Genomic DNA, 14973 nt, shown 5'->3' on the forward strand with positions numbered 1-14973 from the left:
TTAGCCTAACCTACCTCGCAGGGTTATTATTTGGATAAAATGAGGATAAGGAGAACCATAATTCATCACTCTGAGCTCCTTGGAGGAAATGTAAGATATAAATGTAGGAAACATAAAAATACGTAAAAACCTATTATTAGCATGGATATAGCATGCTAGACAAAATGATTTTGGGGATTGGTTTTGCCTGGCATATGAGATGCAGCTTTCCAGCACAGGCTGAACTGTAGAAATGACTCAACCCAGTAAACTGCTTACCCTCCATAATCTGAGTGGAGCTGCTGGCACAGGTGACCAATTGAAACTCTGGACTAAAAATTAATGGTTTCCAGGGTCTTTGTGAAATAATAAATAAGGAGAATGACCCATGAAAAAAATACATTGTGAACATGGAGGACCATTTTAAATTGTATCCTAACACTTCCACCCCCACTCATTTTTATTTCTGCAAGACAGAAAGCATCAGCTTTTATTGTAGTTCAGTTAACAGGCAAGGAAATACACCCCAGAAGAAATGCCTTATCTTTCTAGTTTTTATTATAAACATGTTTCCTTGAGAGATAAAACAAACATTCCATTTTATCTCTAAGTCAACCCCGATGAATAAAAGAAAATACCCACAGAACCCCCAAAAAAAATTCAAAGAAGACTTAAATGGTGAATACGAACCTTGGCACTACATGCTGAATATATTTAACTCCAATACCGGAGGTCTACTGACAGTGAACAGCTCTGATCCATGTTCATATTAGCCAATAAGATAAATATAGATGAACAGTTCATCCTTTATCTCAAGAGCTGGTTCTTCTTGGCTGCTGCAGGACTGGGAGGGGGTAGAACCACTTAACATTATACACAGGACACTTGTCCCTCAGAGCTACTGAGCATCTGCATCAAAGCTCACAACTGTTCTTTCCAGAAGGTCCTCTACTTGCCCGGAACCACATCAGAGTAATCCTTCAAAACTCCAGCTAAATGGTCATTGTGAGTCTTGAACCTCCGTTTCTTCTGAGAAGCAGGCTTCTTTCTCCTTTGAATTGGAGCCTAAAAGGAAAAATAAGGAATAATCATAATCCTGTTAAAACATTTTCTGCAAACAGCCTTGCAGGATCAGACCAAAGGCCTATCTAACCCAGCATCCTCTCTTGCCAGCAGTGGCCAGATGGCGACCTCTAAGAAGCTCACAAACAGGACATGACAGTAATACTTATCTCTGATGGATGCCCTGCTTCTGATAACCAGAAACGCAGTATCACTGAACATGACATTTTCTTTTTATCTATCATGGCTAACGGAAGTTGAAATATCAATTCTCCATGAATTTGTTTGCCTGAGAAACACACCAAAACTAAACCATGACTTAGTGCAGGAGTGGGGAACTTCTGGACTGCAGACCAATCGTGGCCCTCCAGGCTATTCCGTATTTGGCTGTGGAGGCCATTTTGGGGGAGTCACACCCACACCACCCCTGATGTCATACATCAGCTAGTGGGCGAGTGGGACCACGCCTTAAAATTCCCCGCACTTCTTCAGACCTCCATGATTTGAAGGAAAAGTGGAGGGGATGCATGAAGGTGTGCTGATGGGTGGTACAAGTGTGTGCTTTGCTCAAAGTTTCTGAACACACTCCCTTCATTATTTCTCCTTTAAACCTTCATGTATGTACATGGTAACATAGTCATAATAAATGATTTTGAACAAAATGAGGACTCTGTACATGGATGAAAGAAATGCTACATTTTGACCCGGCTATAGTGAAATAAGGAACAGCCTTAAAAAGTTCCCACCACTGGGGGACCACTAAGGGCGCATCGGAAGATGGCTGACAATAACATCTCTCCGACCCACACGAGGTAATTAAGAGGCTGTGATGGGAGTAAATAGCCTCCCGGCCCCCCCAAGCGTGTGGGGGGGGGGGACTGCCCTTGCCTGCTGTGCCCTATACCACCCCCGAATTTGAGGGGGTGGGGGCACTAGGCAGAAAGCCCTTGTGCGGATTTCGGCGCTCCTGGACGCTGTCTCTGATTCGCGCCTCTAGCTGCAGCAACTTCAAAAGAAACAATTAGGAGGACGCTAATGCACATATTTCAAGGAAGAAGGGGGAGTAAAGACTGCTAACTGAAGAGATCTCTGAGAAACAAGACGGGTCGGAGGAACAGGAATAAATCATGAGAAGACACACCAAGGCTCGGTATGTTTGGCAACGGGACTGGATTGGGGGGGGGGGGACTTTCCTTTCTTTTCTCTATGTGATTAACCAAGAATCCCCCCCCCAAGTCACAAGTCAGAAATGCCGCTTAAATGACTTAAGCTGAGGATTTAAGACTGTGTGGAGATAATTTTCTAACCAAAGCATGTTTTAAGGAGATCGTGGAAAGCATAAGAGCTTTGGAATGACGCAGCAAAAAATAGCGTCGCCATTTTGGCAAGTTCTGCCGAAAGACTTATGTCTGGGAGGAGGAACAGATCTGTTTTCATATTGTGGGTGAGCCTCCTCAGAGGGACTAAAGAAGGCGACAGATTTGCGAGACTAATGATGGAAAGAGTGCTTTTATTTATGAAAGTGATGATATATGGAAACCATCTCGACATGATGATTGGACGAACAGAAAAATTCACACAGGATTATAACTGGTGTTTACCTGCTTAAGGAGATTATCAGAAGAGATCATAAAGAAAAAAAGAAAAATATACGAACAAGATGAGATGTGGGAACAGCAAGATAGGACTGGATAGAATTATGAACATTATTTGGACAGAATTGTGGATATTAACGCAGCAGCAAGAAGATGATTGGAATCCCCTTCGGAACTTGAAATATGGGTCCCCCAACAAAAAAATTAAAATTCGGCTTTGTAATTCGGAATTTATGTGATGTGATTTGATTTGATTGGTCGGTTAATAAAAATTATTTTAAAAAAAAGAAGAAAAGTCCCCAGCACTAATCTTATAATCAAGCCTAATTCTAATGTCATGGCACCATGCAAAAATAATGAATTTTACTGAGTCCATAAAGGGATCAAATTGCTGTAACCATTTGCCAGATCTCAGGCAAGCATTCCTAATGGTAGGAGAAGAGCAAAGAAGCCTGGGGAGAAGAAGAGAAAGACAACTACCTCATTTATTAGTTGCAAGACAAATACTGATCGTTGTCCTGTAACCTGATTATTTTAAGGGTAACAAAGCATTAATTCTGTCCAGATTAAGTTCTCCTTAACTGACTCAATACTAGAGCAAAGCAAGGAAAAATGGCAATTTTCTTACTATTTTCTTTGGTCCAGCCTCCTGCATGGAAGAAATTCCCTGGCGTTTCAGATACTCTTCTATCTTCTCTTCATCCATGGAATCCACAGGAACACTCCTCCACAGTTTCTGAAATTCTAAAATGCCAAAATAAGAATACTTAATTAGACACGGCACTGGATAAACAAACAGGAAATGTTTCTCATTGCATTCACAATGCAAAACTTGCAGAGTTTTAAGCAGTGTGAAAAACTGCTTTGCCAGATTGTCAATGACACGGCAGACAAACCATAAGGTTTTAAATTACAGTAGTGAATTGAAAGGTCAATGATGAACACTCCTGGAAGCTGGTTAGAGGGTCACTTCAGCACAACTGCTTTCAGAAAAGTATCCCAACCTTTCCAGGATTTCTTTTTTGTCATAAGAAATGCATATGCACTTCTGCTTAGTGAGTGTCAGTTCAGTACATTCTAATGATTGGTACCATACGTTTTTCTTTAATGTACGTGGCCTTAAAACTAGACAGCTGCTGCACCAGCATCTCCTCCCACTGACATCCCAGTAACTTCAAGTGAAAGATAAGTGATGTGAAGTCACTGCATTTTGTGCCTCCACATCTCCCACAATGAGGTGGACTGGAGACAGAACGCATTGTTCTCATGTGTTTTCCTTCCGTAGGTACAGCTGGGGAGAGATGGGTTGGCAGCAGACACACATTTCCTAGTTTGAGCCTAAAGGAAATGATTAACAAATCAAAAGATACATCATGCTTCTATCCAAGTCTCATTAGTGTTGTTTTTTAACACACTTTTAAAACCAAAAAGCTATCTTGGCCTATGGGTCACCGAAAATGAAGAAGAGGCCCAAAGCTTCAAAGAGCAGCAATGGTCTGATAACCTGCATGCAACCTGCCTCCATATATCGTTTTAAGTGCTTTCCTGGAATGCCTTTATCAAGGCTGTGACTGGTACAATTCCACTTCCCTTCATTCCATGGTAATTAACTTCGGTAGTGCCTGTCAACAGACCCAGTGCACAACCCATCAATAAAACCCTAAAACACGAGTCAGAAACCATTTCAGGTATTCCCACATATACCAAGCATTCATGTTTTTGATGTGATGCTAACCAAGGAAATCCTCTGTGACTTTTCCTCCTTTGGATTTAATATAAAAGTAATGGAACTGGTTGGAGATTAACAAACTTAGGCTTAATCGAGAAAAGGCAGCAGTACTCAGCAGTGTAGTGGTGGGGGGGAGGGTCTTCCGGGGCAATTACCCTGGGCGCATTGAGGGGTGCTACTGACACTGCCCTCCTCGAGCAAGCCCTGCGCCGGTGTCACTCTGGTGGCTGGTGTCACTTCAGTGGTGAGGGCTGGCCAGGCGCAGCAGGCTCCTTTGCCTTCCGTGCCCGGCCCCTGGTGAGGGCACACGTGTCTGACCCGGAGTACTACTGCTTAAGGTTTCTGTTGATCTTGGTTCAGCTGTACAACCTGTACTTGATGGGGCTACACTCCCCCTTAGTGATCAAGTTAGTAGCTAAGGGGAACAGCCACAAGCTCAGCAGCTCTGCCTGGTGAATCAGCCAATCAGTATGTGAATGTTTGTGTAACTGCGGGGAACGCGAGACATCTGAACGGAGTGTGCAAGTAGTTTACAGAGTGTATTAAACTGAGTAAGGAAAAGGTAGAAGAGAAAGTATTTGAAATGAATACATTTTCAAGTTTTTGCAGTTCTTCACTTGCTTTATATTATTTTGATCAGCAATCTTTGGCTAAGAGGAGTGTGGTAGGTTTTGCACACCCAAACAGTTGCAGAGATTTTGTAAACACAAAGACGGGCATTATGTGGGATGAGATGGATGACCTCACGAGCTGGCATAATAAAAATGAAATTCAACAATGCACTGTATAAGGTCTCACAGCTGCTAAGACAGTAAATGCAATTCTTGTGTTTGCTGAGACATTTGTAATATAGGAAATGAAATACTGGTATTCTGGGCATTGAAAAAGAAACGGGGAACAAGCCTACCAGAAGACAGAACTCTTACAACTCAGAAATACAGCACTGTTGAAAACACTTGAATAACTTTGCCTAAAAAAAAGAAGCACTTCCATAAAACATATGAACTTGATCTGGGAGAGGACAGATCACAGATCATAACATGGAATAATGGATTAAAAACCTTTGGGACACTTCTGCAAAAATCTAACCTTCCTCCTGCAGCCGCCTAGCAATTCTGAGAATTCAAGCAAAATTTGGCCCAGATGCACTGAGTGCAACCATATCTTCTGCAAACAGCATACCTTCACATTTGAGAAAACTCAATTAAGTGCTTATACACATTAATATGTAATGCATTAAGCCTCAATCTAAACCCAATTAGACACAAGCGGAACAAAGAAATAGAAGCCCACCTAACACCTGCACAGTGGGAAAAAGTCCTATGTATAGTGGCATTAAACTATTCACCCATTACATTGGACTGAGATTAATCCAACAACAACAACAAACACTCCTCCAGGCCCACTGGACACTGGCATGCCTTAAACGCATGAGCATTACACCCATGGATGACTGCTGGAGAAGTAAGCAGCCCACCTAACCCACCAACTATGGAGCTACCCCAATAATCAAACCCTTCTGGGAATGGAATTAATTTGGTCCTGGACAAATTCCTGATAATAGGAGGTACCAACATCCTATTTGGCTACATACCTGGGGATTATTGAAAATACAGAAAATATGGTTCCACTAAGTCACACAGGCAGCAAAATGCATAACCCTCCAACACTGAAAAGGATGGATCACACCAAACATGGAAAACATGAATACAATACCTCCTCTCCTACGGCTAGCTGCCTGTGAGAAAATACTGCTCTATAAACTACATAAAAAGTCTAGTTTCCAAGAGAATTGGGAGCACAGCTTTGGAACCTTTCACCGAAAAATACTCACAACCTGAATAAGTGGGAGCACAACATAGGGATGGAAACTTCTCTAACTGTACTACTGTTAATCTGGGACCCCAAACATCACTGACATTTATTGGCCCATATCCTTATCTGAAAATGTAAACCTGAACATCATGTGTAACACACCAAACAACTGAACATCAGAAATGGAAATGCTGTAACTGAAAAAGCACAAGAGCAGAGGAAGGAACAGAGGAGAACTGGGGGTAGAGGGGGCAGGGATAAGGGACTGTTCTGCTTTATTGTAGTAACATGAAAACCCTAATAATAACAACAGAAATAATAAAAAAGGAATTCTGAGAAAGCCCTGCATTCCCCCAAAAAGGCAGGAAGATGTATGCACATCTAGAGAAAAGTCCCAGCTGTTCAGAAAATGCTTATTAGCCCTGATTTTCTGATTCCCAAAACCATATGCCCTCCTATCTATAAGGAGAGAATAGCTCACTACAAACAGTTATCATTCACATGTGGCATTATATCAAGGAAGCTCTAGTATTAGTTTTGTATATATTTTGTAATGTCTAAAACAGTGGTTCCCAACTGGTAGTCCATGAACCCCAAGGGGTCTGTGTAACCCACCCAGCGGGTTCGCAACACCACTCACATAACAAAAACGACTATACAGATATAAATATTTTCAAAAGTAGGGGGTTTATGGCTTGGCTTTTGAAAAACAGGGGGTCCACAGTACTGAGCTAATTGGGAACCTCTGTTTTAAAATAAAGCCTGTAATATGTTATCCTATGACAGCCGTTGCTGACTATTCATATCTGAAAGAAGTATCTTTTTAGCAGAGTTTAAGCTTTAAAAAAATCAGATAAATGATAAAATCATGGCTCACAAAAACACATTGTTAATGTACCATGACAGATTCCAAAATAAAATTTGTACACAATTATTTCCATAACAGAGCAAGCAAACTACAAATGTGAGATTATGCTGCCATCTACAGATCAAATTATGAAGACTCTAACCTTTCACAAACATTTTACACAGCTATGCATTCATCCTATCATGTGATATTAAATTTAAACATTAAGCTAATAATTACAGTTTTCTTATCTGAAAATAAACCTAAAGCCTTAAAAATCAACCGTGTTTCAAATTACTGACACCCCATATTGCAAAGGAATTGGGATTAAATAGACTGAACATCAGGTAGAAGTGCAACACCGACTATATTTAGATAATTCATAAATAAAATATGATAATGGTGATGACAGCGCAGCACATAATGGACAAAAATGACATCATCATCAAACAGTACATAAAAATAGTACATTACTACATATGCCGGATGGCTTCTATGCTTTCTCTAAAGCATTCAGAAAGCAGAACAATCCCACTTTATTCATAGCTTAGCCATATCTAAAATTATTTTCTCTCAATATTCTTCTAAAATAAATTTTTGAAGAAGAGAAAGAGGCTTTATGAAAAGCCTACCAACCACTCCTATATTTAGGGAAGTCTTATCATCTGCATATTCCCAGCGGTTATCTGAAAACTTGCCCCTCTCCCAGGAGGTCCAATTTGGCCTGCAAGGCCATTTCCCCCACTGGTGATGTCTGCTGATGGACAGGAGGACAGGATTTAATTCTACACTGGCTGAGCAATCCTGTTCCCGTATTCCTCCCTTAAGATTGCCTTAACAAAAAATCCCAACCACTTTTAGCTTTCCTCATAGAAGGTGCTCGAATCTCTTGATTAGGGTTGGTTTTTTTCTGGGATATAGAGTTTTTAAGTAATGGCTCATACTTGCCTCCTCTCAATTCATTATTTCCTATGAATAAACTAACAAGTTTACATGTACCAGCTGAATCTCTGCCTGCATGTTTGCCTTTCATAAGAGGAGAGGGGGACTATGTGCAAGGGAGCCTAAAAGGCCCTAGAGCAGTGTTTCCAAACCTTGGCTCGCCAGCTGTTTTTGGACTACAACTCCCATCATCCCTAACTAGCAGGATCAGTGGTCAGGGACGATGGGAATTGTAGTCCAGAAACAGCTGGAGAGCCAAGGTTGGGAAACCCTGCCCTAGACCATGATACCTGCTTTCAAGGGTCTCCAACATCCAGCACACAGCTAAGATGCGTGTGCTCAGTATTTTAGGCTCTGGAATTTAAATATTAGATGTATTAGCATTCAGGTTCAAGTTGTACAACATCAGATGAAGTGAGACATACGAGTGACATTTTAACATTTGACACCATGTGTGGCATCAGGTTTGGTGAACTCCAGCTCTCATCAGCCCCAGACAACACGGCCACTTGTCCGTGATAATGAAAGTTGTAGTCTAGCAACATCTGATTGACCAAATGTCTCACAGCCCAGTAATAAACTATTCTAAACCCATATCTAGAATATGCTTTCCCTAGACATACATATATTTATAGCTGTAATTAGAAAACCAACCTTCATCCACTGTAAACTGACAGCTCTTATCATTGTAGAAAAGAATTTTCTTCTTATCAGGACGTGTAACAAAGATGATCTGGTCCCCTAAAGCCTCAAATGTAAACACAGAAACATAAGTGTACTTAAGCACTGATAATTCCAGTACTTTTGAGATCCTCAACAACTGAATCTGTTAAGAGATATGGGTGGATGCTCAACACTGGAACTCATTTAGAAGAAATATGAGATGGATCCTTGCATTAATTTTGCCTATGACATAAACAATTAACAAAATCTGCAAGCATTTTGTGAATGGGCAAAACATCTTGTAACTCAAATAACAACAGATACAAATTATAGATCCCCACAGTGTTCACTTTCATAAAGGGAAAGGTGAATAATGCTAAATGTGTCTTATGGTTTGTTGACTTATAGTTGTAGAAGCAAGAAGAACACTCTAATTCCATGAATTTGAGGGAGAGTTAGCCCATCTCTATCATATATATCTTAATAAACACAGCCTACATATACATATATTCTGGAAAGCTGCTGGAAGCCAGCTTTTCACTCTGAATGTCACTGCTAGGTAAAAATCTAGCACCAATGATCACATGAGCACACATAACTGCAGGCAGCTCTCAAAACACCTGTCATTAGGGTAAGAGCTGTTTGAAGGTATGCTCCCTCCATGAGAGGTCCAGAGGGTGGAAACACAAGAACCGGCCTTTTCTGCAGTGGCTCCTCATATGTGGAATGCTCTCCCCAAGAAGGCTCACTTGGCACCTTCATTGCATATCTTCAGGAGCCAGGCGAAAATATTTCTCAATGAACAGGCCTCTGGCGGATCTATGGCCTTTTAAATGTGTTGGGGGAGACAGTTATTGGTTGGTTTGTTTTTATTATTTTGTGTTCTCATGTTGTATTTTTATGCTGCGAACCACCCTGTGATCTTTGGAGATAGGGTGGTATACAAATTTATTAATAATTAAATATGTTAATATTAATGGCATTTTCAGAAAAAGTGATTTATTAGGTGGTCCTCTAGGTGTTGTGTTGTAAGATGTTCAGAGTCTTTAAGATGGCAGATGGTCTAAATCAGTAATCTAAACAAATACCAAAATCTTTTGCCGTGATTCAGTTACTCAATTTAGTTTTGTGAATAAAGGAGTGTGTATTAAGCTTTTGGCTTAGCATTAAAAGTACTAACATGGTTCTTAAAAAGGAAGTCCAGAATTCAAAAGCATTCTCAACCACAAGTTGAACTGATGAGGACCCTAAGGAACTCACTCTCTGTCAGCATCAGTTCCTCATTTGTAAAACTGGTATATTTAGTTTGGAATCCTATACAGATTTACCTGGTAGTAGGTCTCATTGAACTCCCCCCCCCCCAAATCAATACTGCAAAGGCCCTTTTATACTGATTTGCTAGACAATGGCTATGATTCAGAAGGTTGACCCCTGATTTTTATTTTAACTTCTACCAGAAGCTGTCCACATTGAAGTTTGCTTTTGCAGAATAAGAAAAACAAATTCCTAACATGAAACTAGGGAGTGTTGCTTACCTTTATGGCTTTCTGTGCATTAGGCAGTCCTTCTTCAATATCTTCTAGAAGTATTCCTCCTAGCCCTCGCTGGTCATGTTTATCCAAGAGCCGAAGCAGGGCCTTTTTGTCTTTCAAATTATACTTAGGCTTGAAAGCATATTTTCCATCTATAACATCTATTTTGGGATTGTTGACAAGGGCCTGTAACATAAATACATGTTTTCAGCTTTTTACAGAAGATGTATTTGCTTTGTATACATTTTGTTAAAACAGTAATTCCTAAATTATGTACCAAGAAATACTGCCTAACACAAGAAAACTGCATATGGAAGAGCCGCAATAAATTAAAGGCCCAAAGTAGGAACTTCATGTTGCATGCCTGTATTACTCACCTGATCAGCCTCTTTCCACCCAATGATTATGTAAATTGCATGATGTCTTGGCATCACGAGCAACTGGAATATTCAGTCGCTGTCAGTGCAGAGATCAAGCAGAATTATGTGCCTGCCCAGGAGGCTGCCTGGTATGTCTCTGAATGAGCCATCACTCTGGCCTTGCCTCTTTCCAGGACTTCTTGAAGGAAAGCTATTCTGCAGTATCTCTGCTTCTCAGCATGGGTGTTGTGCAATATGAATTTGAGGTGAGTAGGACTGTGTCTGTTTATAAACTCTAAAATATACTAGGAAAACACACACAGGGTGAAGGCTTCAGCATGTACACAGGGTTTCCTCCTTCTCTCACCACTACCCCAATGGAATTGGCTCTGGGGGGGTTGGGAGAACCCCCAGAACAGCTCGTTTCACACCTTGTTTCATATGTCAAGCTGAAATGGTTGAGTCTCTCAGAAAACTGCATCTTGGTAACTCACTCACGGGTAGGGATGGCTGAAGTGCTCATAAGCCTGGGGATGAAGGTGCTTGGCGATTGTCCCAGGAGACACTGACCTCTCTTGCCCGACTGTGGGAGCTCCCCTCCAAGCACCAGCTATTTTCCCTGCCCAAAGCAAGGCCCACTCTGGCCAAGTCAAGTTGCTACTGAATAGTACTGATGGTGACCTGAAGACCCTGGTTCACTAAGAATGTCCCTGCTGGAAGAAGAGCATGAAGATGAACAGCTTGCGTACTCTGTTGGAACCAATAGGGCAAGGCAGGTGTTTCAGAGTAGGTGGGTGGAGGTGTGTTATATGGCAACAAGCAGCAGTTTTATTTTGCTAGCACACGTCTAGTCATGGATTCTATGAACACTGAGGGCTTCAGGGTGCTCTTTTTCCCAAGAACAGATTATGTTTAGACTTTGCTAAACATTTAATTACTGTTTAAAAGTGATGGCATCTTGTACAGCCAAAGGGAAATATTATTAGAGTATGTGAAAGTAAAATATGCCTGCAATTGTAACATTTGAGAATCCACATTTAAATAAATAAATAAATGCAGATCTTTTAAGCTTTTATTACTATAAAGCACTCAACACTAAAACTATTCCATAATTAGCATACACACAATATGAACAAATGTATATGCTTTGAAGAGTGCCACAGCTTTTTTAACAAGATGCATTCACATTAGATAGCATTTAGACATCAAGTTTTTAGGGGAAATGTAATATTAAACATTACAGAAAATATATTCACAATAACTTGAACCAGTATTTACCAAATAGTAATTTAACAAATTGGTAAGTTTGTCTCTTTTGATAGCTCATTAAAGCTCTGTATGACAGCTTCTTACAGCCATACGATCACTGAACAATATGAGTTAACATTTGATAAAAATGCTTATTTGAACTGGCCTTATCTTAGAAGTCGTTACCTCACTCATTAACCATTGTTTCTGCTTCAGTCCAATATCTAGGTGCTGTGTTTCATCCAATATTTCTTCCAGAGTTAAAGGGTGTGTATCACCACGCTGGTGCCGCGTCTAGGGAAAGAAATCATAACTACTTTGAGTTGCTATTTTTTTTTTAAAGTAAAACATTAAGAGTACATAAACTATGTGCTGAAGTTGGGTAGCAACGAAATGCAATTTCTTTTAGTTAAAGAACTGAGACACTATTCACAGATTCAGTTCCAGTAATTTACCTCTCTGTATTTATTCTTATCCTGCATGTGTTACAATCAAATCCATTAATTTTTTAAAATATCGACATATAAATGCTCAGAATGCTGTGTACCAACAAATAGGCCAGTGTTGTATCACAAATGTGTTACAACAGCGTTTCAGCAACACTGCATTGCTATTACAGGAATTCAGCTGCTAGGTTTTGGATCTTTATTGATAGCCCTTCTAAAATTTGAAATGGTACCTATGCTCATAGGAAAGGAAACCAGCATCTAGGTAACAGGTGGGTGAAATCTCAAGATCAAGGGCATATTGATCTACAGCTTGGCTCTTACCCCAACCAGCCTGTACCAAGTAGCTCTCCTGCTTTGCAACATGGGCAGGGCTGTCAAAACTGAGTTTGGTTAACTCTTATCAAAATGCACATTGGGGAAAGAAGCTCCAATCAATGTAAGTTGTAATAATATCATACTGCACAATGTAGTTAGACCTTCTACCAAATGAGAACAGAACTGCAGAGTTTGACATAGCTCTATTCACTTTCACCAGCAGATCTAAATGCAATAAATGTAATCTTACTCTGTCCACAAAATTACAACTGGACCAGCAGGTCTAATAAACCATTGGACTACAGCCGCTCACCCATTTTTTTATTGTATGAACTAAGGTATATATATTAATTCAGATGAATAATGTCCTTACTGTAACTACAGTGAAAATTAACTTGTACAAAATTATTATTCCAAGCCAGGTGTTAGCCACAATAATACTTTTTATACTTTTTAGCTCATTGCTGCAAACAATGAAATCACAAGAGTTTATATTTGAATGTCTGTGGTTACATAAAAATATAGTTACTTCTTGGTTAGTCACAGATATGCCGTGTACTGCTATGCAAATGAAGAAAAGACTAAATCTTTACTTCAGTGTCTCACATTTCCCTTATGCCTACTTATTCCCTATTAAAACTAGCACTTTTAACCCAGGGTTTAAATAGTCTGTGAGAGGCCTATAAACAAAATTGCACCTCTTAATTTCTATAGTCATTTCCGCACAGGAAACAAGGTTTCCAGGATACCAACTGTCAGAGGAAATCAATCAGCTTGTGGTTGTTGTGTGCTGCTAGGTATGGTCATATTTGTGCTTAAATCAGAAGCCTTCAAGGCAGAGCTTAGCTGATACCCTACTCCCATTTCCCACTCTTAAGGATTAAGCAGGAAATGATAGACCTCAGTTGGCAGGCAGAATAGTATCCTCCCCAAAAGCAGCAGAGTTATGCCTGAAAGATATATGCCATTTTTTTGCATCTAGCCATTTTCCTTGTCACATACATTTAATATTGCTGCTGAGATTAAGGAAATTATACTAGAAGGTGCACACTTTATTGTTCTAAATATCTGGAAACAAATGATTATACCTTCATATAATTCACTATTTTTGCAAGGACTCCAAACTTGTAGCCAGATCCACCAGAAAGGGCTTTCAAGTTAAAAGATCCATTGCTGTGATCTGCAAAGGAAAAACATGTTCTCATTTAGGCTAAATATACCCTTCTGTTACCATAACCACAAAGAAAAAGCTACGAGCAAGACCTAGCAGTTCTCATATGCATTACAGTATTTTCAGAAACAGCACTTATTACATGTTTGGAGAAACAAAGATTTTCAAAGCACAGTTCATTATCATAGGAGTAATCTTTATCAATAAACTGTTTGTGACATTTTTAAAGCGGAGTACCTCTTTACAAATGGTGTTACACTGGGAGTTTTGCAAAACTTGGCAGCCTTGGTGTTAACGATATTTACAGATTACCAGCAATGAGCCTCAAGCCTTCCACACAGCATGAATGAGGTTCCCTGCACATGAAGCTCTGCAGAAGACATATTCCCATGGAGTGATCCCACAATGATAAAAAGCACGTAAAGTAAAGCAGTAACGCAGGTAGGGCCAAATGGTTATTTATCAGACACTTCAGTGGCATGGTGACTGCATGTGAAGGGGACTGGAGACAATAAATGCTTCAACCAACTAGTAAATTATTACAGTGGCACCTCGGATTAAATGGGACGCGGGTGGCGCTGTGGGTAAAACCTCAGTACCTAGGACTTGCTGATCGTAAGGTCGGCGGTTCAAATCCCCGCGGGGATCATTTCCCCAACCCCCTGGATCAGATGGTGGGAGAGACAAGAGGACGAAAGAAGAAGTCCTGTTGCGCAAGCAGAATTCCTTACACTAGCCAAACAACTTTATTAGGTACAACCATCTGTCTATAAGGCAGCTGAGGGTCCACCAGACCCAGAAATAGCAGGATATGAGATGACATACAGTAATAAATAAAATCTCCCTAATTGTCCCATGTCTTACAGACTGTAAATAGAAATTAAACTGCCTCCCAATTTTTCTAGCACTAACCAAGCCAAATAAGCATATATTTTAGATCCCACATGCAAGAAAAGGCCACTGAATTTTTTAGGCTCTGAAAAGTTGCCAGATCTCTCAAATCCTTCCCAGTAACATTCATTCTAGTACCACAAGTCCATTGGCCCTGGGTTTCCAACAGCAAAACCATTTGTTGAACTAGAGTTGCCATATTTCAAAAAGTGAAAATCCGGACACAAAAATAAAATAAAACAAAAATTTAGTTTTGGAATTATTTTAAAGGAAATTTGCAAAAAAACCCAACACTTCCGACATAGGTTGGCATACGTCCAGATTTTCCTGGACACTCAAGAGATTTCTACCCGAGCGCTGTTACAGATGGCAAAAT

General features: G+C 40.2%; 1 protein-coding gene across 3 annotated transcripts in view; it reads right to left on the reverse strand.

Annotated features, from left to right (window-relative positions):
- Positions 1 to 519: 519 nt before the first annotated feature.
- Positions 520 to 14973, reverse strand: part of GTF2E2 (general transcription factor IIE subunit 2) — a 31428-nt gene continuing 16974 nt past the window's right edge. For all 3 annotated transcript variants that reach the window (XM_080986991.1, XM_080986993.1, XM_080986992.1), the window contains exons 3-8: positions 13624 to 13715; positions 11958 to 12065; positions 10168 to 10350; positions 8624 to 8717; positions 3265 to 3380; positions 520 to 1044 (exon numbers count right to left, since the gene is read on the reverse strand). In XM_080986991.1, the coding sequence (XP_080843117.1) occupies positions 928 to 1044; positions 3265 to 3380; positions 8624 to 8717; positions 10168 to 10350; positions 11958 to 12065; positions 13624 to 13715 (710 nt within the window). In that variant the 3' untranslated portion in view covers positions 520 to 927. The remainder of the gene's footprint in view (positions 1045 to 3264; positions 3381 to 8623; positions 8718 to 10167; positions 10351 to 11957; positions 12066 to 13623; positions 13716 to 14973) is intronic.

The sequence above is a fragment of the Podarcis pityusensis genome (genome assembly GCF_964106645.2).
Source record: "Podarcis pityusensis genome assembly, chromosome: 17".
NCBI lineage: Eukaryota > Metazoa > Chordata > Lepidosauria > Squamata > Lacertidae > Podarcis > Podarcis pityusensis.